Source organism: Heteronotia binoei, chromosome 21 (genome assembly GCF_032191835.1).
Source record: "Heteronotia binoei isolate CCM8104 ecotype False Entrance Well chromosome 21, APGP_CSIRO_Hbin_v1, whole genome shotgun sequence".
Taxonomy (NCBI): Eukaryota; Metazoa; Chordata; class Lepidosauria; order Squamata; family Gekkonidae; genus Heteronotia; species Heteronotia binoei.
In genome coordinates this window covers 173,413,214-173,436,243 of record NC_083243.1, presented here as the reverse complement: position 1 = coordinate 173,436,243, position 23,030 = coordinate 173,413,214, and the positions used below count along the sequence as shown (strand labels likewise).

General features: G+C 43.8%; 1 protein-coding gene across 1 annotated transcript; it reads right to left on the bottom strand.

The window, feature by feature from the left end:
- Window positions 1-3,015: 3,015 nt before the first annotated feature.
- MTCH2 (mitochondrial carrier 2) lies at window positions 3,016-22,835 on the bottom strand. Its single transcript, XM_060261977.1, has 13 exons — window positions 22,688-22,835; window positions 20,031-20,115; window positions 17,834-17,940; window positions 13,785-13,811; window positions 13,458-13,508; window positions 9,980-10,037; window positions 9,089-9,140; window positions 8,496-8,555; window positions 8,177-8,270; window positions 7,850-7,897; window positions 6,977-7,044; window positions 3,951-4,026; window positions 3,016-3,208 (listed from the first exon to the last, which is right to left on the bottom strand). The coding sequence occupies exons 1-13, from the start codon at window positions 22,772-22,774 to the stop codon at window positions 3,122-3,124; spliced, it is 900 nt and encodes a 299-aa protein (XP_060117960.1). The 5' UTR covers window positions 22,775-22,835; the 3' UTR covers window positions 3,016-3,121.
- Window positions 22,836-23,030: the final 195 nt, after the last annotated feature.

The following is a 23,030-nucleotide window of genomic DNA, read 5'->3' as shown; positions in this document are numbered from 1 at the left end:
GTTCAGTATTTCACTTCCCCAGCATCAAATAATTGCTTGGCAGCTACACTACAGCAACTGTACAGCACTGCTTGGGGGATTTAAAAACAAAGTGCACGTGGCACTATGTGTTAAGAGCAGGAGGACCTACCACTACTTCTGAAGGCCCTCTGTCTGCATGCCTGGCACAGCATCCAAGGTTTACTGAAAAGCAATTCATTTTTTACTGTGCTACAGCTCTCCCAAATAATTCTTCGCACTACCTGTTTTCCACCCTTTATGCCCTCATGCAGCCCAATCTTATGCCTTGCCTTGTGTACTCAAAAATATGTTGTTGAGTTTAGTTGACAGAGCTCCTAAGTATTCCCAGGATTAGATATAAGAGTATCTTAACCAGTCAATTCCCAGTAGTAGCCTCAAAAGGGAGGGAAGGTACCATGGTATAGCCCAGGGGTGGCAAAACTTACTTAACGTAAGAGCCACACGGAATAAAAGTTAGATGTTTGAGAGCTGCAAGACAAGGAAGGAAGGAAGGCAGGCAAATAGATGAGGAGGGAGAGGTGGAAAGAAAATAATTTTAACTTTACATGTATTCTCCAAGCCACTGGCTGGCTTAGCTTGGAGAAGTGGTTTAAAGAGAAAAATGCCTTCTCCAAGCTGCCTGATGGCATGGTGGGGGCTTTGAGAGCCACACAATGCGTGTGAAAGAGCCACGTGTGGCTCTCGAGCCACAGTTTGGCCACCCCTGGTATAGCCCACTCTTGTCAGACCTCAGAAACTAAGCAGGGTCCGTGCTTGGATGGGAGACCACCACAGAAGACTCTGCAGGAAGGCAGTGGCAAACCACTTCTGTTTCTCACTTGCTTTGAAAGCACCTTGCTGGGGTCACCGTAAGTCAGCTGCAACTTGACAGTACTTCACATACACTAGTCTCAAAGGCAAAGTACACAGATAGCCATTTCCTTAACACTGTTTTGCACTGGCACTTCAAAGTGTTCACTCTCTTCTCTACACCATTACTGTCGGATGTGTAGGTCATCGTATATAACCATTTTTGTTACATTTCTGTGATTTGCTTCACTGGTACTCCAAGAAATAGCTGCTTTTCTAAATATCACAAATAACAGAACCCTTAGCAGTCACAAAACACCAGATATACAGAGCATAAGGTTAAGGCCCAAGAAAGAAGAAAATGCAGTTGGAAATCCAGTTACATTTCCAGAGTTTGTGAGCTAACTGCTTTCCCCGCTCCTGAGCCCCCAAATTTCTGCCCCGGGATTCAAGAGACTCCGACCACCATACAGGAGGTAGGAATCAGCAAAACACACTCCCACCCAAAAGGAACTACTTGTTCCTTTATGATAAGTGCCATCATGCCAGCAGATCAGCACCTGTGGATCTAATACAAAAAATAAGCATACATGACCATAGGACACAGCAGCATACACCCCCCCCCCCTCCACAGGCTCTGAACTCCTTTTCACAAACATTAGCATGAAAGAACCATGAATGTTCTTGTTTTGAAACCTTGCCAGAGGACAAAGAACCCCTGCTGCCAGGTATAAGGAATTAAGAAGCAAAGTGGTCAATATAACCAGCAAGTGATTAAGGCTGTGGGACTAAGCACTTCAAGAGTTACACTCAGGTCCAAATTAGACATTATTGCCTAGCTCGTCAGGTCAAGAGTTTCCCCAACCTGACCTATGTTTGCACAGCAAACATGACACCAAGGAGCACGAGTGTGACAAGGCCTGATTCAGCAAGCGTGGAAACCTCTGTCCCCCAACATCAAATTCGGCTGTGCAAATGCTGCAATCGTGCGAGGGGGAATCCTGACTTGAGAGTTCTGCCAGATCAAGCATCCAGTTTGGGCTTCAAGCTCTTCTGCATTAACCTACTGGTAGGACCATAGTGAAAAGTTTAAATAAATTATGGCCTCTTGCAGTACTGCCTACACCTTTATTCATATAAAAATGTTAATAGTATTTCCTCCGTAGCATACAGGGTTTGGCCCACCATATTCTGCATCACCGGTGGTTTCATCAGCAGGTACAGACGGAAGGATAACTCAATCTCTGTTGAAGCCTCTTGGATCCAAGGGATCACATCGGAAAGCTGTTAACCCTCGGATAGAGTAAACTGTTCCGGAAGATGAGTGCTTGCAGCTCCAGTTCATTTAAAACTTCTGTATAAACACCAGGGAAGTCACAGAGGCTTTTTGGTGAGGTGTTGGAGCACCTCAAGATTTTCATATTAGAGAGGCTACACGGAGATTGCTCTAAATTGGTTTACATTGCAGCCATTTTTACACGAAGTCTCATAATGGAGTCGTTTTCTCCATGATACAATACTTAAAAAAAAGAATTTGAAGTGCTGTAGGGGAAAGGATGTCCCAATCTACACGATAAGTGGCTACACATGAGCTGCTTTCTGTTCAATAGCCATATGCAGCTGTTTCAGGCATCATTGTGGCAGCGGTCACAAACTGCCTCAGAAGCATTACCAGGGAGGCTTGGCAGCACCCTCCAGCTTCCCCTTAGTGACGGAATCAAAGCTTTATTTGCCCCACAGACAGCCTTGGTAATGTTTAACTTTCTGCATAATCAAGCAGGATTCACTTTCTGCATGTAGGCGAGGTGATCTGCTTTACAGGTCTGGAGGGAAGAAAACTAAAATAGGCAGAACCTGGGTAAAGAAGGAAAAACTATTGGTCCGCTTTGCCAAATTCATTAAAACATAAAAGGGCACAAGGAACCCCACCCCAAGCTAAGCACACAGGCAGCCTTTATTTTCCAGGGAAAATACTGCTTTCCTACCAACCTACAACAGCAGTAGGATGATGTAGCCCCTTTAAGAGGAAGTCAGCGGAACAGGCCTCCTTCCTCTTGGGGGGATGGGTAAATGACTCCTGCTTTCACAAGAGACTAAGCCACCATTTTCAAGTTGTGGTACTTTCTCGTCATGTCCCCAGCTCTCTCTGTTGATCTGAGAGATCTCACTTCACACCTGTGTCATTAAGTCATGCTCACAGCCAGCTCCGTTTCCCAAGATTAAGTGATTATTTTTTTTAAAAAAAATCTGTATAGAAATCAACACACTGCCATCATTCTGCGATCTGGGGAAGCCACAAGAGGTCCAGGATTCAGTGAAATCTCTTCTCCTCCCACACATATCGCTTCCCTGCAGGCACCTTCCGGAAAAACAGACTGTTTCCTCGGCTCATGTTGCCCTAAACAAGCGAAGGGGAAAGAGTGAGTGAAAAAAGCTTGAATGAGTCCGAAGCCTGAAGTTTCAGCACCTTACCAACAGAAACTTAGTTTGCAAAACTGATTCTGAAGATCTGTTGTACTTTGGAAAACCACACTACGGGAGAAGCCCTGCTAGACTACCACTTTCCCAATCTATGGAGGAACCCTGACATATTTCTCTCATACTGTCTTTAAAGGATAGCCTAAGTCTGCAGAAAGTTGGAAATACTACTTTAGAACTCATATGCAAACACACCTCTTCCCAAAAGAGTCCCATCTCACACATAGTTTGAATGCCAGGGTGAAGACAAGGCTTTCATAAAAGTAACTCCACACAAATTCCAGGGTGATCCACTTGCATGAGCACACTACACAATGGTTTTAGGTTAGCTGTGGAAGGGATCTACCCCCTCCCCACTGGCTTCTACACAGACCAGTCTTTTAGGGAAACTGGCAGGCAGACAAGTCCACTCTGGCACTTTCGGGACTGGGAGGACAGCTGGAATCCACCTGAGGCAGAAGGTAGTCCAAACCTCAGTGAATTTGTCTGGCATCCTTAAAGTCTCAAAGTAGCTTACAATCATATTCACTTCCTCTCCCGTCAACAAGCACCTTAGTCTATAATGGAGAGGAGAAGGGACCTCTGGCAATCATTCCTCACTCATCCACATGTAGGACAAAAAAGCCATGATCCTCTGTGGAAAGAATGGACAATTCACATACCTCGCTATGCAGCCAGCTCCAGCAATCTAGCCAAGAGCTATATTTGGAGGCATAAGGGGGGAGGCCACCAGCAAGCCTGAGGGGAAAAGCAGAAAACAAGGTTCTGTTGAAATAGCTCATCAATATCTTATGTTTCAACCAGGCACAAACCCCTGATTTCTAGCCTTAATGTCACCTAGAAAGCAGTAGGTAGGGTTGCCAAGTCCAATTCAAGAAATATCGGGGGACTTGGGGGTGGAGCCAGGAGACATTGGGGCGGAGCCAGGAACAAGGGTGTGACAAGCATAATTGAACTCCAAGGGAGTTCTGGCCATCACATTTAAAAGGACTGCACACCTTTTTAAATGTCTGCCTTCCATAGGAAATAATGAAGGATAGGGGCACCTTCTTTTGGAGCTCATAGAACTGGACCCCCTGGTCCAATCGTTTTGAGACTTGGGGGGTACTTTGGGGAGAGGCACTAGATACTATACTGAAAATTTGGTGCATCTACCTCAAAAAACAGCTCCCTCAGAGCCCCCGAAACCTCCAGATCAATTCCCCATTATACCCTATGAGAATTGATCTCCACCTAGGGAATAATGAAGTGCTCAGCAGACGTTCCCCCCACCCTGCTTCTGGCGACTCTGTAGCGAGGGATTGGCCTCTCTACTCACAAATTGCAGCCAGCTTCTTCCAAGTAACACAGACACCCCATCCGAAGAGGAAGCCTTTCAATCGGAGACTGAAGCCTCCGGAGGGAGAAAGGCACATGGTCCTCTGGGGGTGGGGCTTCCCCCCGCCGGCCAGCTGACTGGGGGCGGGAAGGAGCCTGGGAAAGCTGAAGAACCCCTGCTGGGACCTGGGGATTGGCAAGCCTAGCAGAAAACCAGGCGCAGCTTCCACAGCAACCACTTTTGCCCCTAATGGTCTTTGAGTAGGACTGAAAATAAATAAATGGAAGTGGTTAGAGATGTGAAGGCTTGTTAGAAAACTGGACAAATTCGGGGGGGGGGGGGGGGACCAACCTCCTCCCCAAGTTCTTAAACCCATGGTGCATTTCTGCACCTAGAGGGAGACCTAATCTTCATGAGGGGAGCAGGCAGGGCTTTCGTTGCCTTTCAGCTGTTGCATACCTTCTGTTGTCCTTCTGACCTGACTTGTGGTTGACCTTTTCACTTCTACCTCAAGCCACTGTGACACAAACTCACAGACTGGGTAACAAATAGCTTATTGCCCAAACTTGCTGGAAGCGGGGCAGAAACTGCACCAAAGCCTCAGAGGAAAAACTCAAATGTTTCATTAAGAACTTGAGTTCTCTCCGGACAGCAAAAATTAAGGTACATGTGTTAAGAAAGCACAGGGTGCATCAGACTGCAGTCTCCTCTCAGGTATTTCATGTATTTGCAGTTTTTCTTGCATAAAACTAAGGAATTTGTAATTTTTAAATTCCATAAATATGTCAAAGACTGCAATTGTATATGCTAAAGTTATACGTGATGCATTTTAGGTTGTTAAAGCAGTAATATTAGTTTAGGTTTGACAGATAGTAAGTACTTCAGGTATTTCAATTCCCCCCCAAATAAACATTTCCCTCCCATGGCTTCAAATTTTACATCTCTATAAGCGTCACAGTCAAAGTGTCTGTGATCCTGACTAGGAAGACAACTAAAAATACAGCCAATATTTAACTGTCACATACAACACAGAGCAGCCACACCATCAGAACACTTCTTTGGTACCAATAGGGAGTCAGTCAGCTGCGTTGCAAAAGCAAAGCATTTACTTGGAAAAAGATAACTAAAGGATGACGCAATAGATTATTAATAGAATTCTAAATGTTGTGAAAACTGTGGATAGAAAAACTTTTCTCTGTCTTGTATAATACTGGAACTGGGGGGGGTAGGGGTGTCACCCAGTGAAACTTCCTGAGTTAATCTCAAGACTTACAGAAGAAAGCATGTCATACAACTTACAGCTAACTTTGGGAATTCACTGTCACTGAGTGGAAGTGGCCACTAGTTTTACAGTCACTTTACACGTTATGTATGTGCTAGGGCTGTCTGTATAAATCCTCACTTCTATCTGGCTTTTGTAGCCCTGAGTTGAAACATCCGCAAGATCTTTTTGACTGCTCCTCTAGAATACTTTCCTCGAGAGGAGAGGATTAGATTCAGACCACATATATGCATTATAGTTTATTCTGTATTTACTCAGGCACTCTGTAAATACCGTGTATGATTACAGTCCTTGGGGTGGAGATGACTGCAAGATCAGAATGGATTCAGTCTTCACGCACATAGCCCTTAGTAAACAGAGCTTATTCTATCAGTTTGAGCTCTACTTGTGCCATAGTAAAAGGCAAATGATTCCTGCCAAGTTCCTCTTTTTCTCACAGCTCCCCAACGTGATACATGGCATATTGTTATCAGAGGGCTTCTGGACTGGAAACTTTCCCAAGAAACCAAGCAAATTCATAGTTTTCTATCTCACTATTATCAGATTCATTAAGCAAACTTTAATACTCATGATTATCTGATAAAGCAAAACTTACCCATTTTCTTTCTTCCGTACTCAGGGATGGAAATCTACTGAATAACTTTAATACCTATCCACATTTATAAAGATCTATTGGGACTGCATAAATCTACAAAAGTTAGTGCTTGTACAAAAACAGCAACCCATGCATGCCTCCAACCACAGAGTTTTTTCCTCCAACCACAGCTATTTTGGATACAGGCAGGGCACAGAAAAGGACAGCTCTCTAACCACTAAATTAAAACCGTAGAGTTTTTGTAGGAATTTTTCCAACTATCATCTAAAGAAAAACACTGAAGGCTTCATTTTCAAGCTCTGTGGGCTATGGAATCAAAACTACTTAGAATAGTTACTGAAAAATCTGGAGGCCACAGCTGTAAGACACAGCACATTGCTACAATTCTCCCTACTCAAATGGACCTGAAGTAAGGAAGTAAGGCTACACACTAGATACATTTTAATTCATGCAATCAAAAATCAGATTAAAGAAAAAGATACTCTGCACTCACCCACAGCTATTAATGGCCATCAGGTTTGAGACAAGTACAAAGGGATAAGTCAGCATACTGGCGAAAAACTGCAAGTGTAATTCAGGAAGATGTATCAACAGAAAGGACGCCACCAGCTTTCCCCACACACACCCAGCTGTGAATCAGTTTGTAGCAATCCTAAAAACTACAAGCAAATATAACCCCACTGCTATCTAAGTCACAGAAAACGTGTGTCACGCTGGACAGCCAGAGCTTCACAGTTATTTCAATATGCTTATTACAGTAGGCATTCTGATCTGGGATGAGAGCTTCCGTTTCTAGTTAAATGGAGAAAATAAAAGCTGTTCATCTCAGACCTGAAAAATAATTTAAGCCTAGCAACAATCTCCACGTACAGATTTAATTGTCTCGAATGGATGTTATTGGTAAATGGGCCTCCTGATTAGGGTCAGGGGTCCCGGAGGCTAGAAAGTAGCGAGGGATTGGCCTCTCTACTCACAAGTTGCAGCCAACTTCTTCCAAGTAACACAGACACCACATCCCAAGAGGAAGCCTTTCAATCGGAGACTGGAGCCTCCGGAGGGGGAAAGTCACATGGTCCTCTGGGGGTGGGGCTTCCCCCCGCCGGCCAACTGACTGGGGGCGGGAAGGAGCCTGGGAAAGCGGAAGAACTCCTGCTGGGACCTGGGGATTGGCAAGCCTAGCTGTAAGCCAGGCACAGCTCCACAGCAACCACTTCCACAGCAACCACCCTTATTCCCATTAGACCTAGGATTATTCCAGTTACACCCACTCCAACCTCAGACTAGAAAACGAGCCCTCAATTCTATTGTCACTGAAAGCAAAACCTGTCCCCCCCCCCCGCCCCAGAAAAATGAATTACACACGCACACCAGTGACAGCCTGAGAGTAACTCTTCATCTCAGTCATGGTAGAGACCTATGAAAGAAAAGAAATCAATGAATATAACCATGTTCCTCCATTAGCAGAAGTTGTTCTCAAACCCATCTGGTCCTAACAGGGAGGGAGAAAACCCAGGAGTTTCCTGTGAATGCTTAACAGGCAGCAATGAGGAATCACATTCAAAGGCTAAGGGCAGCAAAGCAAGAGGGCAGAAGGAGCAGAAAAAGATTATCCCGGTCTGACCAATATGAACAGAACTGCTTGAGATCAGCACTCCATCACCCATATGCCTCAGACTGCATGATAGACACTTACTCCATTCTCCAGTGCATAGGTATTGATGAGGTAGGCCAGCATGTTACAGAGCCACAAGGACAGAATGTCTCCCAGCAGGCGGGGAATAAGGCCCCTGAAAGAGAATAAATATCGGTGTATTAACTGGGAAACATCACACCACACATGCTCCTACATCTGTCCGCTGTAGAGGAGGACTCACCTTGCCAGTATAACAAACAAGGCAGCAGCCCTCCCGTGAAGTATGTCTGTCCTACAAACAGTATTCAGTGGCCCTCTCAGAGGGTGGGGGGATGGGAGGGCTTACCCCTTGTGGAGGCTTCCCAGGACAAATACTCACGCGAAAAATCCAAGGATGCCCTCTTCCCGGTAAATTGTAACGAAGGAGCTAAACACGCCACTGGAAAATAAAAAAGAGAAATCCATCAAGTTATAACACAACAAGGAAAACACTAAACAGGGCATTCCCCAACTGTCCCATCATCTCACTCTTCCATCTGTCTCCCCCCCCCCCCCCCCAGTAAAGATAACCGGAAACCAAAATCGTCACACATTAATTTCTCCCCACCACCTTTTTCGTTTTCTCAGCTACAAGCATCAGCCTTGTAAGGTAAAACCTGAATGACGTCAACTCACACGTATGAAGAAGAAGATATTGGATTTATATCCCGCCCTCCACTCCGAAGAGTCTCAGAGCGGCTCACAGTCTCCTTTACCTTCCTCCCCCACAACAGACACCCTGTGAGGTAGGTGGGGCTGAGAGGGCTCTCACAGCAGCTGCCCTTTCAAGGACAACTCCTACAAGAGCTATGGCTGACCCAAGGCCATTCCAGCAGGTGCAAGTGGAGGAGTGGGGAATCAAACCCGGTTCTCCCAGATAAGAGTCCGCACACTTAACCACTACACCAAATTGGCTCTCCAGTATGTACATACCTGTACTTTGTCTCTCTGCCAATGAACTGCACCATACACCTCAGAGTGATCACTGGAAGAAAACGAAAGAGCCAACAGAGAGAACATCAATGAGGGAAGTCTGCCGTACTTGCTGTTCCCTGTTCAGGACAGTATGGGAATACTCTGCTCCACGAATCTAAAGCCTGACCTTCAATGCTGGTGACAGAATTTTCAACACGTGTCATTTCACACTGCAGGCACATAATACAATTTCTGAAAGGGCCCCGTGTTTTTTTTTAAAAGCAAACCTTTCAACAAACAGCAGACTAGCATCTGAACCAAAAGTTCTGGACCAGCTTTCTTGCTTCTATGCTAATTTTCTCCTTGAGCCCTTTTAAACACCCTCCTGCAGTCTGACGTTGAACGGTCCGTTCTGCTACCTCAAGGCTCTGCCACCTCATTCTGCAGCGTGTGTAAACCAAGCCCCAGTCACAATCAAAGGGAAAAAATCAAGACGGATAGCTGTTTTAGGCTTTCTGTAGTAGCAGAAAAGAGCAAGAGTCAAGCAGCACCTTAAAGACTAATCTGTGGCAGGTGAGGAGCTTTTGGCAGGTGAGGAGCTTTTGTGAGTCACTGCTCACTTCTTCACCTGAAGAAGCACTGACCCAGAAAGCTCATACCCTGCCACAGATTTTGTCCCTCTTTAAGGAGCTATTCGACTCTTGCTCTTTTCTACAATCAAAGTAAAAACAACTCCAACATTTTACAAGATGAGGTAGCTAAGCTCATGAAACATCAGTTCTAAAGACACAAGAATATAGCACTCCGTTACTCTTTTAACAACTGGTGGTAGAGATGGAACCAGTGCTCATTGTCCTGAGATTAAAATGTATGCCGGTTGTGACTGAAAGGTTACCAGTCCATACCTACCATGAAAAGGGTGAGTGACTAGCGTAGCAGCAGAACGTGCAACCATTTCTTGAGAAGTCTAAGATAAAACAAACCCAGAAGCATCAGCAGAAAGACATGCAATCCTGAAGGTTAATAAGATTGTGAAGAAGACTGAATAATCAACTGGCAAAGGAAGCACAAGATCTGAAGGGATGGCAGGCGCTCTCACCTGATCAGGTTCCACTGAAGGACTTCATGACTTCTGCTAATCTGGATCACAATGTGAAGCATTTTGTATCATGTTTGTTAAAAAGCTGCACTTTGACTTAAGTCTACAGTTAAAATGGAATTATAATTCCTCTATAGGGCAAGGCTCTTTTGAGATGAGTGACATACTTCAGAAGGCCGTAGCTTATTTAGAGGGAGCACCTTAAATGGTCCTCACACTAGACATAGTATTTCTGGGGGGCACTCCATTACACACTGGGCTCCTTTGAGATGACCACTGTGACCAGACAGTAATGGACCCTGACCAGACAATGACAGACCCCAAATGTCTAATTTAGCAAAAGTAAATTTTCACTAAAGGAGTGCAAAGGTTAAAACATTTTCCACCGTGCATTCTATTACTGAACAACAGTGATAGAATGCCGTTCACTATTCTGGGAAGAAGGGTGTTGCTGCAGCTCTTTCAGAGAAATAACAAAACAGTCCTGATGTTTCAGTACTCATAAGCAAGCCCTACAAGTCCAAGCAGCAAACACTTCTTAAATAAATCTAGCCCCAAGAGTATGGCATGTGTGTGTGTGTGTGTTAACTTTAAGATCCAGTGTGGCAAAGTGGTCACAGTGTCAGACTAGAATCTTGGAGACCCAAGTCCAAATCCTCACCCTGCAGCATAAGTTTACTGCGTGACCTTGGGCCAATCACACAAACTCAGCCTAACTTATATCACAGGGTTGCTGTGAGGATAAAATGGAGGAGTACGAGGTATGTTGCTCTGGGTCCCCACTGGGAAGATAAGGTATAAATGAAACTAATAAGGAAACAGAAATGAAGGTCACAGTTTGGCATAGTTTCACCGGCCAATTATTTGATCCTGGAATGGCCACCATCTACTGACACAGGACAAAGGAAACAAGCTTCAGGCTGGAATACCACTGAGGAGGCAAAACTTGTGACGAACTCAGGATAGGAACTTAACCTGAGAAGCTGGGAACAGGCTAGCGGCAATTGGCTAAGATGCAGCCATGGGAACTGAAATGTAGTGAAATGAAAAGGCTAGGAGGGAACGCCTAAGGGGTTTTTCAGTTTAAGTTTTGGAGTCTTCAGAGTCTGAAGTGTGAAGACTGTGGCTTAGGCTGGTCAGTTGTGGAAGCAACTGGACATGGAGCTGAGAACAGCCAAGTGGAGCTTAGTTCCTTGTGGAGACACAGCTGGGTTGAGTGTCTGTCTGAGAGAGAGACTGAAGTCAGAAGGGGGCATTTTCTGTGAGAAGAAACTCTCTGTGGGAGTTCTGCCAGCACATCAAGGCAGACTCTTTGTACAAACTGAGGTCACACAAACACTCAGAAGGGAAGACTGGATTCTGGTGGTCAGCAGGGTTTCCCCAAGATTCAGACCAGAAAACTAGCTGGGGCTGAAACACATTAGGAGTGAGGGGCTGGTATTAGTTCTCAAAGGTTGTGAGTCCTGGATGCTAGTGTGGAATGGCTGTGAGGGCACCAGTCAGGAGTTCTCTCTGTGTGTGGAAAAGAGTGACTGACAGCTTGTTATTTTTATGATTTGAATAGCCAGAGCATAGGGTTATATCATCTGAACTGCAAAGCATTCCTAGTGCCCAGTAAAGCACTGCCTGCCTTTCAGAGTTCTATAGAATTCTGAAGCCTGCCTGTTTGGTAGTTCAATAATCTTCTGCCAGGGTTATATATATCTAATTTTTTCCTCAGCCTGACAAATCTCTTTGTTGAGTAATTGATTATTTTGCCAACCATCTGCCTGCCGACTGATTCATTGTTATTGATCAGATCTAATAAATATTATTTCATCCCTCTCCCTTGCCTTTTGTTATCCAATAAATATTTATTTGGTTTCTGACTTTAAAACCGTCTGGTGCCTATTTTTTTTAGAGGTCTGATGGGATTTCTGCATGTGTGCCTGTGGAATTGAGGGAAGGTGATTGGGGAAAATCCTCCCAAACTGACCCTGACTGGTTCACTTGCCTATGGCTCTACTCCCATAGGTTACTATGGACAGAGGACAGGTTTTGTTCTCATTTATTAAAATACTGCATCCGAAACATGGTTGCAGTGGAGGAGAAACCTGCCCCTAAACACAGGGGGAACAGAATGACCCATATCCTACTATGTCATTCCTCTGAAAGAAGGGGTGTGTGTGATTGTGGGGTGTGTGTGATTTCTGACACTTCCCTCCTTCTATTGCAGATCTCTACTTTGCCCCAATGCTATTGTGAAGGGTCAGCTGCCCCTTTCCTACAACAAAATTTCAAGGGGTTCAGTGGGCTGCAGCAGAAAGGGAACATAAGAGAAGCCATGTTGGATCAGGCCAATGGCCCATCCAGTCCAACATTCTGTGTCACACAGTGACAAAAAAAACCCCAAGTGCCATCAGGAGGTCCACCAGTGAGGCCAGGACACTAGAAGCCCTCCCACTCTCCCCCTGCCCCTTAAGCGCCAAGAATACAGAGCATCGCTGCCCCAGACAGAGTTCCAACAATACGCTGTGGCTAACAGCCACTGATGAACCTCTGCTCCATATGTTTATCCAATCCCATCTTGAAACTGTCTATGCTTGCAGCCGCTACCACATTCTGTGTTAATCACCCTTTGGGTGAAGAAGTGCTTCCTTTTATCAGTTCTAACCCGACTGCTCAGCAATTTCATTGAATGTCCACAAGTTCTCATATTGTGAGAAAGAGAGAAAAGTACTTCTTTCTCTACCTTCTCTATTCCATGCATAATCCTGTAAACCTCTATCATGTCACCCCTCAGTCGACATTTCTCCAAGCTAAAGTGCCCCAAGCGTTTTAATCTTTCTTCATAGAGAAAGTGTTCCAACACTTTAATCATTCTAGTTGCCCTTTTGTGCACTTTTGCCAATGCTATAATATCTTTTTTGAGGTGCGGTGACCAGAATTGTACACAGTACTCCAAATGAGCCCGCACCACCAATTTATACAGGGGCATTATATTGAAGAGGAAAAGTCCTGTTCTGTGAATGGATGCATGCATGCCCTTGTGTGTCTGTCTCCAACACATCAGAAATTTTGTGGATAATAGTAGACCAAAGCAGGATGTTAGAAATCCTATCACGCATCACAGTCCTCCAAAACACAGACAAGATCTTCCATAGTAGGCAACCAATTCTGCTGAAACACCATTCTAGTCTCATTAGGGCAGAATTCCTAAGTCTGCAACATCGCCCTTACATGAGAGCATGTGAAGTCCTAAAGCAGCCACACACAGCCTATCTGTGGCAATACAGCCCTTTATCTTACCTCCTTGATTACTTTCTCCAGAGAGGACTCCTTGCGGCTTCTTCTAACCTCCTGTAGGAAAAAACAAAACAAAAGAAAGGCAGCTTTAAAAGCTCTAGGGTGGCAGTGTCTCTAGAGATTGTGCAAGATCTAGTTTCTCTCAATTCTGGGAAGATAATACTTTGCACTGCCATATACTTTCCACATGATAAACAATACTCCATATACTGTCCAATATTGACCACTAATTTCTCCTAACAACATAATCCCAAGAAATGGCAAGGAAGGAATAACCACGCCCCACAGAAAGAAGAATAAAACTTAGCAAAGAACCTAGAATCAACATACCTCCGCTTGGTCGTCTTCTTGACATCGCTAAACAGGAAGAAAACAGAAGGATCTAAGCTATGAAAACCATATGCAGCTTGTACAGCCACTATGCTTAAAATTAAACCTCTAATAACAAGACAGTTAACTTTCTAGGAGAGGCCCTGTATAGGATCTACTTCACACACACATATAATTCGGCTGCTGCATTCAGAAACTGGAATTTTCTGTCATGTAAGACTGGCTTCAGTTCCATATTTGAGCATGCCTCTTCTCTGTGGGTCACTTGAGTTGTCTGCTTCACAGGCACAGTTCACTACTTGCTTCTAGTTTCGGAATCTCAGATTATATCCCTTAGCATAAAGAATAACATCAAACATAAATCTTTGCCTACATCCTTACAAGCATGGGCTGATGAACTGCTTAAATATCAAAGCACATTTTCTAAGCACACCAATCGATCTACCCCAACCTTCACCCCAGAGATTCAGTACATATATCAGAAAGGTTTAGCAAAACTGATGTGAAAATGGTTCTGGTTCTGGCTGAGCTTCTCACTTCCGTAACTCACAGCTGTGCCTAAGGATAGCTTCATGTATAAGTATTTCTCCATTTAGAAATACTGCTTCTCTTAAGAATACTAGCATATTAGGAAAGTGGATCAAGAGTAGCTTTATTATTTACAAAAGACAATTAACAACTGTTCACAATCGTGTCGTCTTTCAAAGGCTTCTTCAGTATGTCAACTGACAGCTTTCACTAGGAAAGCACATGTTATTATTCTTATTAACAATTACGTATTTCTGGGGGGGGGGTATTTTAACACTTTAAATACTTGCAAATTCTTCTGTAGTAATGTGTGCAATATCCATTCTAATCTTACATGCCAGTAGATCACAGAGGATTCTTCACTGCTTGGTTTCTGGTAAAGGGGTTTTTTTGAAAGAGGGTTGTCATCTGTTCAAAGAACTTCAAAACTAAATCAAAGTATTCAGCTGCCCATTCAGCTCTGTGACTAAAAGCAGAGAAACTTTTGTTTAAGGGTTGAGCAGCAATCTAGGCAGCCCATAGAAAAGCCTGATCTAATATCAGTTCACTGTTCTGCAGCCAATGCTTATGGAGCTCAGCACCAGAAGGCCTTTTAAAAACATGAACCTGTAAAGGAACCTTCCATTTAGTCTGAGAATGAATAGTGAAAGTGATAGATGGTGACAACAGCCAAAACATTCTTCATGATTAACACTCATGATTACTCAGAACTGCCACTGTCTTCGGTGGGGCTTACTTTCAGAGTCTCACAGTGTATTCACTGCTCTCAAAAGCAAATGCCCCTCACTTTTTATCGCTTAACATAGCTAAAAAAAAATTGGACACAAATATACTCTTTAAGTCAGAAGATTCTACAGACTAATGTTCAAATGAAACCAGAGGCTTTTCTTTTGGAACTAGTGGACAGACAGCTAAGAGAAAAATAATGGAATTCTGTTTTTATACATGATGACAGCAACGAGATTAATATATGCACAAAAATGGAAAACTTCAATATTACCCACTACAGAGGAATGGTTGTTGAAGATGACACAACCTGCAGGATGGGTAAACTTACCTCCTTGATTAGAGAAAAGATATTATCTACATTTATCACTAACTGGAAACCCTTTATTGACTTTTTGCAGGAAATGAGAAAAAATGAACTGATGAGATGTGGATTTGAGGATTAAGGGAGACAAGATTAGAGGCTGGGGAAAAAAGAGAAACTTATTTTTTTAGTACTAAAAGAGTCAGTCCGAAGTTTGTAATTTTGCTTGTATTTGTTGTGGAGAAAACCAGAAGTTATTTCTTTATATTTTCTTTCTCTTTTTCTTGCTTTACTTTTTAGCTGTGTATCTGGTTGTTTTTTAGTCTCTTAGTTTTAAAATCTCCTTAATAAAATTCATCGGGGGGAAAAAAAGCAAGTGCTCCTCATTCAGCAAGCCTCTTGTTGATCCTGAAGATGGGTAATCATTCTTAAAATATATTGCACTTTTGTGGCCTTCATGTGCCCTGGAGGAACAAATCTCATCCTGTTCCTCAACTTTAAAAGATGGGCTAGCACTGGTCCAAATATTGCTCTTCTGATGACATGGAAGGACAGCACAAACATGAAGATTATTCCTTTCCTCTCCCAAGCTCATCAGGAAGGTATGGGCTAATCCTCACTGGAGGCACTTAAAGCATCTTGGAGACACAGTATGATATGAAACAGCCTTCCCCTTCCTCCTGAACTTGAGCTACAAGCTCATGCTGAATTTCAGGTGTGTTCTAAGCCCCTCTGACATTTAGCATGATGTCAGAAACAAGAATCCACTCCTCTTTGATTGGGTGTAGACAGAGTCTGGCAATGTCAAATTCTGGCTACTGAAGTCAATCAAAATTTTTGTACTCCTGGATACTTCCAAGAAAGTGTCTATTGGACTACAGCCTTAAACTGGTAATTATATGTGCTGTTTCATGTATGTTTTATTGGCACACAGATTATAAATATTTAAATAAAGCAAAAACAACTCCCCACCTAAAAAAGATTCAAACAGCTACGTTAGAGTCCAGTAGCACCTTAGAGAGCAACAAAATGTTGGGAGTATAAACTCTGAAAGTCAAAGCTCCATCCATCAGATCCAAGTAAGAATAGAGAGCCCGGAGTCCTTAAGGAGCTTTGACTCTTGAAAGCTCATACCCTGAAAATCTTGTCGGTCTCTAAGGTGCTACCAGAGTTGAATCTAATCTTCCACTACCGACCTGCACAACTACTCTTTGAAACTACTGTCGTCAGAAAGAAATTCAAGATCTTGCATTTCATATATAGGAAAAATTAATGCATTACCTCTTATTTTAACCTAAAAAAGTATGAATGAGCTTTGCAGCAAGACTAAACTGGAGTAACTCTGCATAGGACTGTGCCGAAACGGAGCAATCGTAAACACAGTTACACTCTTCTAAGTCCACTGTAGTTAACGGGCTCAGAAAGGTGTAACTACTTAGGACTGCACTGTAGTATACAGTTTAATACGGTCATAGACCAGACAAATTAAATACAAATAACTTAATAAAATACAATCAGGTAAAACAATAATCAGAATAAAACATACACAGTATGATATAATTTCCCTCCAGAACACTAATTAGATTCCATAGCCAAGGCATTCAGTTGGATATTTCCCTTAGGAATTGCTTCCGGAGACTTATAGCTCGCGAAGCAAATTTTGCCACACATAAAGTGGTTCTTTTATTCCTATCCGCCAATAATTTGTCTAGCTGATATCTAATATTTCTCCCAGGGACACTGGAACAGATCAGGAGTATATAGTCGGCCCTAATACACTGATATAATTTACATTGGAATAATACATGTTCCCTATCTTCCGGTTTCTTGTCCCCACAAATACACAATCTCTCCTCGTATGGTGGACTGCACTGTAAGTGTCAAGCACATTAGCAGTCTCCACCAAAACACTTGGGGCTTGCAGTCAATATTATAAAAAAGCTAACATCTTATCAATCCAACTCAGCAACAGTTTTCTAATGGAATAGTTATCTAATGGAATTCTAATGGAAAGGAGCTAGATTGTCCACCAGAGCGTTCTCAGTAATAGCCCCCACTCTGTGGAATGCCCTCCCCGAAAACCTCAGGGCTCTGTAGGACCTTCCACAGTTCCACAGGGCCTGTAAGACCGAACTGTTTAAACTCGCTTTGAACAGATAAAAGAGAGGTGGCCATTATTCCACAGCACTGGCAATCTCACTGAACCAATATAATTCAAACCAGAAAATCAGAATAGCCAGAACATCAACGTGCATCTTGGACTTTTAATGACTGTAAAATGTATGGAAATGATTTTATTGCATATTCTGTTTTTTTTTATATTTTATGTCGTTTTTAACTGTTGTTAGCAGCAGGGGAAGGTGAGATAAAAATTTGATAAAATAAATAAATCTCACAAATGTTTCTGCCACAGGCAAAAAAAAAAAAAAAAGATAAAAGACTGCGAAGCATTCTGCATATTAAAATTTATTCTATTACAGAATTAAGATACCTGTAAAACTTTACTGTGCACTACAGTGCCTATCGCTCCTGAGCAGAGTCTAGGCGTCAAGCCTTTGAAGAGTCCCGCCCTTCCATCAATCTTCATAATGTGTTTAGCTGGAAAAAAACAACAACATAAATATAATGATCTGCCCCAACAATGGTTGTCCTCCCCATTTATCTAGCATACCTACCAAGAGGAGACTCCAGCAGTTAAAATACATAACAAGTCCATGCTCTGAAAGAAAAGGCTAAGCTTGATGGGAAGCAAGAAATATCAGTATCAAGGTTATCATAAGTGATGATAAGCATAACCCAGAGCACAACAAAGTCTATTAACGGTCTGATTTCAGCATGCTTAACTGTGGACTAGACTGCCAATGTTAGTGTACCTCCTGTGCTGTGCTTGTCCTTACCAAACAGCACCATTTCCTACAGAGCTCAAGTTAATAGGGGCTGCCAAGAGATAAGAACATAAGAGAAGCCATACTGGATCAGGCCCATGGCCCATCCAGTCCAACACTGTATCACACAGTGGCCAAAACACAACACACACACACACACACACACACAGTGGCTAATAGCCACTGATGGACCTCTGCTCCATATTTTTATCCAATCCCATCTTGAAGCTGGCTATGCTTGCAGCCACCACCACCTCCAGTGGCAGTGAATTCCACATGTTAATCACCCTTTGGGTGAAGAAGTACTTCCTTTTATCCGTTTGGCCTTTGGTCAGCCAGAGCTCTCTTATCTGGGAGAACCGGGTTGGATTCCCCACTCCTCCACTTGCAGCTGCTGGAATGGCCTTTGGTCAGCCAGAGCTCTCTTATCTGGGAGAACCGGGTTGGATTCCCCACTCCTCCACTTGCAGCTGCTGGAATGGCCTTGGGTCAGCCAGAGCTCTCTTATCTGGGAGAACCGGGTTGGATACCATGGGTCCAAGCCAAAGACCCCCTCTTGCCCTCGACACACTATCCAGAACCAACCCAAACACTGTTTGAAGTCTAATTCCATGACTGGCCCAGTTCAAGACCCAGAGCAGCTAGGGCCCTCATAATCTTGTCCCGTTAGTACCCTTTCTCTTGGTAGCCCTGATTATTAGCTTGAAAATTGTCCAGAAACGGTGTATAACATCATCACATAAATCAGTAATGTTATCACACAAGCTGAAGGATGAAATATGACACTGCTGGGACATGCGTGTGCATATACTGGCCAAATAATGAGTGTGGTGCCCGGAAGGAAAAATACCCAGTTGACCAAACATTACTTGCTACCTAATATTAGGAACCTTTATTCCACTTAATGGAATTCTAAAGCTAGCAACCATTCCTACGGCTCCCTTCTCTTATGCTATTCTGACCTACTTATAAGACCCAACAATCCCTCATTACAGAAGAGCATTTATGCTTGCTTAAATTCTTTTCCCTTGGACATTCTGGAAGGCCAATTTGTAAGCATGGTGTGTTCAGACAGAATTTGTAAATGTTGATCTGGTCAGCTTAAGAGAAAGGTATTTGTCCTCCCTTATAACAAATTAAGTGAATTCATCGCCTAAAAAAAATCATCCAGTCTTTCCTTGTGGATGGGGATCTGAAAACCACCTTAGCAGTTGCTAAATATTTAGCTACAGTGACTGCCTATAAGGCGATTGATCTCGATCTGTTGAGACCTTTGAGTTGAAAGAACACTAAGATAAGACAGTTCTTTCTGTTCAAATGCCCAACTAACATCATCATTACTTTAGCCTTATAATTATGACTGCTACCCTTCAGCAATTGCAGACTTCTAGCAGAAGCAAGTATACATGAAATATCTACACCAAAAGGAATAGGTAACAAATTGTGGGTTCCTAATCACAGCATTAGGCAGAGTGGTAAAGCTGCAGTACTGCAGTCGGAGCCCTCTGCTTACAACCTGATTTCCATCCCAGCGAAAGCTGGTTCAGGTAGCCAACTCGAGGTTGACTCAACTTTCCATCCTTCCGAGGTCAGTAAAATGAGTACCCAGCTTGCTGGGGGAAAAGTGTAGATGATTGGGGAAGGCAATGGCAAACCACCCCGTAAAAAGTCTGCCGTGAAAACAACGTCACCCCAGAGTCAAAAACAACTGGTGCTTGCACCTTTACCTTTTAATGACAGCATTGCAAACCTGTGTTAGGCTCTTCCTGGTTCATAAACACCACTCACATGTTATACACTCACCATAAGCAAAGAGACCAGGCAGCTGATAAACCTGTCGCCCAAAAATATTTCTTCCCAAAGTTGGAGGGAGGGGTTCATATCCCACCTTCAAAGCAAAAAGATAAAAAGACAATCTCAAGAGTGAATCATACACTTAGAAATTGTTCCAACACTATCTAGCTCTGATAACTACTTGTTTGGCCAACAGCTGTAAGATACACCAGAAAAAAATGAGAATACTTAATTCTGTATTCTGCCTTACTGTTCCAGTGCATCAAAAACCAAAGCCATTACTTTTCCACAATGGACACAGTTTGCAATTGTTATTGGATAAAAAGTTAGACTGCTTATTGGTGGGGGGGGGAGAGTATAAGTACACTAGGTATCAGACATTTAAGACTACAGAATATAGGCAAATCCTCACCCCCATCAACAGTGCTAAACAGAGTACAACATTTCTCAGTCCACCAAATATTGACAGGCTTAGAGGTGTAACTCTGCTAAGGATGGCACTGCCTTGGCCCATTCTTGTATCCAGAGAAGTTTTCCCTTTTCTGTTGACTTTTCCCCCAAAAGACCATTTAGAATAAATAACTTCCTTGAAGGAAACTGCCTGCCTTTAGAGTTAAGAGTTCATTGCAACTAGGACAATAAATCCCAAAGTTAACTAGATGTGATTGTCCTACCTTCGAACTGCTCTGCTTTGTATAATATGAACCACTGCTTGATTTGTCACAGCAGGTCATGTTAGGTAATGCATTTCCCATAATCTGCATACAACTCTTATCTAGGATCAACAGCTTAGCATAAACTTTTACAGGCACACTGGAACTCTACTGCATCCAGGCAGCGGTAGCATGATTATATAGATGCATATTCTATCACAAAGCACTAGTACTGGCTAGCATAAAAATACTGAAATAATCGTGAGGCTAAGAATAGGTAATCTCATAACTGTTCCTAGATTCAAAACATTTGAAACACTGCAGGGATCAGTGCATTCACACTTATGCAAATATTCTTCCCAAGTTCACGTTTTTTATTAAAACATCCCAAAAACGAGTGAGATGTTTTTTGTACAGACGTGTTTTTGTTTCTCTGCAGCCACATCATTTTCACTCAATGACACTGCAAGCCCAAAGCCACAAGTGGCCAAAACAACATGCAGTCAAATGTGCTAAATAAAGATGTTCTTTTGGTCTGGACCTATTGGGAGTGTCTCAGCCTCTACCAGTAAAAAACAGGACAAGGATTCCTTTGAATATGAGGTGAATATAAAGCCAGCACAAAACTGATCTGAATTCAGAAGAACATCTGAGGGCGAAGAAACAAATGTCAAACAAAGGAAGCTGAAACTCTGAACTACATTTTCAAAGACTTCTACAATGAGGATTGCACTGTGGCTAGAATTGGCAGTTCTGTTCTCCCAGGAATGTGGCCAGAGCAAAAGCAGCCAACGAGGGAAGCGCAGCATTTTAGACATGGTTTTGACTCTGTGGTGTTACCGGCACCGGCTGCAAACCCCACTGTTAGCAATCAATCTGTACGGATGCTACTGTGGGACTGGTGGTTCTGGAAGACCTCTAGATGCAGTGGACCAGTGCTGTTTCTTGCACGACTGCTGTTACCGCCACACCAGACTCTCTCTGAAATGCCACAGGAGAGTCAAGTGGCAGCGCTACAAACTGTTCTGCAAGAGTTCAGAGACAGTGTGTCGGTCCACAAGCACCTGCGGAAGGATGGCGTGCGAGTGCGACAAGCAGCTGGCAGAGTGTTTGACCTCTGCAAAGCCCAAGAAGAAGCATGCCTTTTACAACAGGGGAGACCTCTGCAAAGGGCCAAAAGACTTCTGCCCCGCTGTCCACCACAACTGGACTGAAACGTTACAACGGGGAAGCGACTCCTCTCCTCCTGCCCCAGTCGCAAGGAGAGGCTCTTAAGGCTGCTACTCCAGGACAGATGAAACTGGGGGGAAGGAGCAAGTGGCAGTAAGCACCAGTTGCTGCCGCTGCTCCTCCTTCCAGATTTGTGCTTTTAGGTCCTTTCCGAGGCTACCAACTGGACACAAACAGGAGAAGATTAGAAACGAGTACAGCGATCGGAGTCAATGGAACCGACTTTCTTTCCGTCACGAAGGTTGACCTGCCACTATGCAAATGGACGGAATAGCGCCAGGAGCATCATTGCTGCTGTTAAATTATTAACTGGAATGGTTTTAGATATTGCTGATTTAAATTACTGTATCATTTTAATGCTGTCTTAAAAACTTATTTTATACTGTATAGCTGTCTTAAAATTTTACTATATCCTGTATAATTTTTTTGTTTGAACCTGTTGTTAGCCGCCCTGAGCCTGCTTAGGCGGGGAGGGCGGGATATAAATAAAATTTATTATTAATTATTATTATTATTATCAAGGTTGGGGCAAGGCACCTCGGAAGCGGGCCACCTCTGCACAGGAACAAACGGGCACGGGGGCAAATAAAGCAGGCGGAAAAGGTCGACGACTAGCTGAAGGGGCACCGTTACTATAGCAACGCTGTCGCGAGAGGGGGCCGCCGCGGTCAGCAGGGAAGGGCAGTCACGTGGGGCCGCTACGACTCCTCCCCCCCCTTCCTCTGCTCTCGGACCCCTCCTTTCTCCCAGGGACGGGAAACCAGCCGCGTCCGAAGGCCTCACCTGCACTAGCACCTTCACGTACATGAGCGGCTGCGAGAGCACGGCGAGGCCAGAGCCCACCAACACCTGAGAGGCCGTGTCCGACATGCTGCAGCCGCGCCGGGCTCCGCCAAGGGGGAGGGGAAAGCTTACCGCGCTTCCGCCACCCCACGTGACCTGCGGCGGGGGGTGACGTCACGGGGCGCCTCGCGCGCCCTCTTTCGGTTACTTCCGGCTCAAAGGAACGCGACGCTTCTAGAGCGAGAGAAACCATAGAGCGGAAAGGATGGCCGCGACTTCACACGCCGCTGTTGCCTGCGGGGCGGAATTCCTTTTGGATTTTGCTGTCTTTTTATGCTTTCTT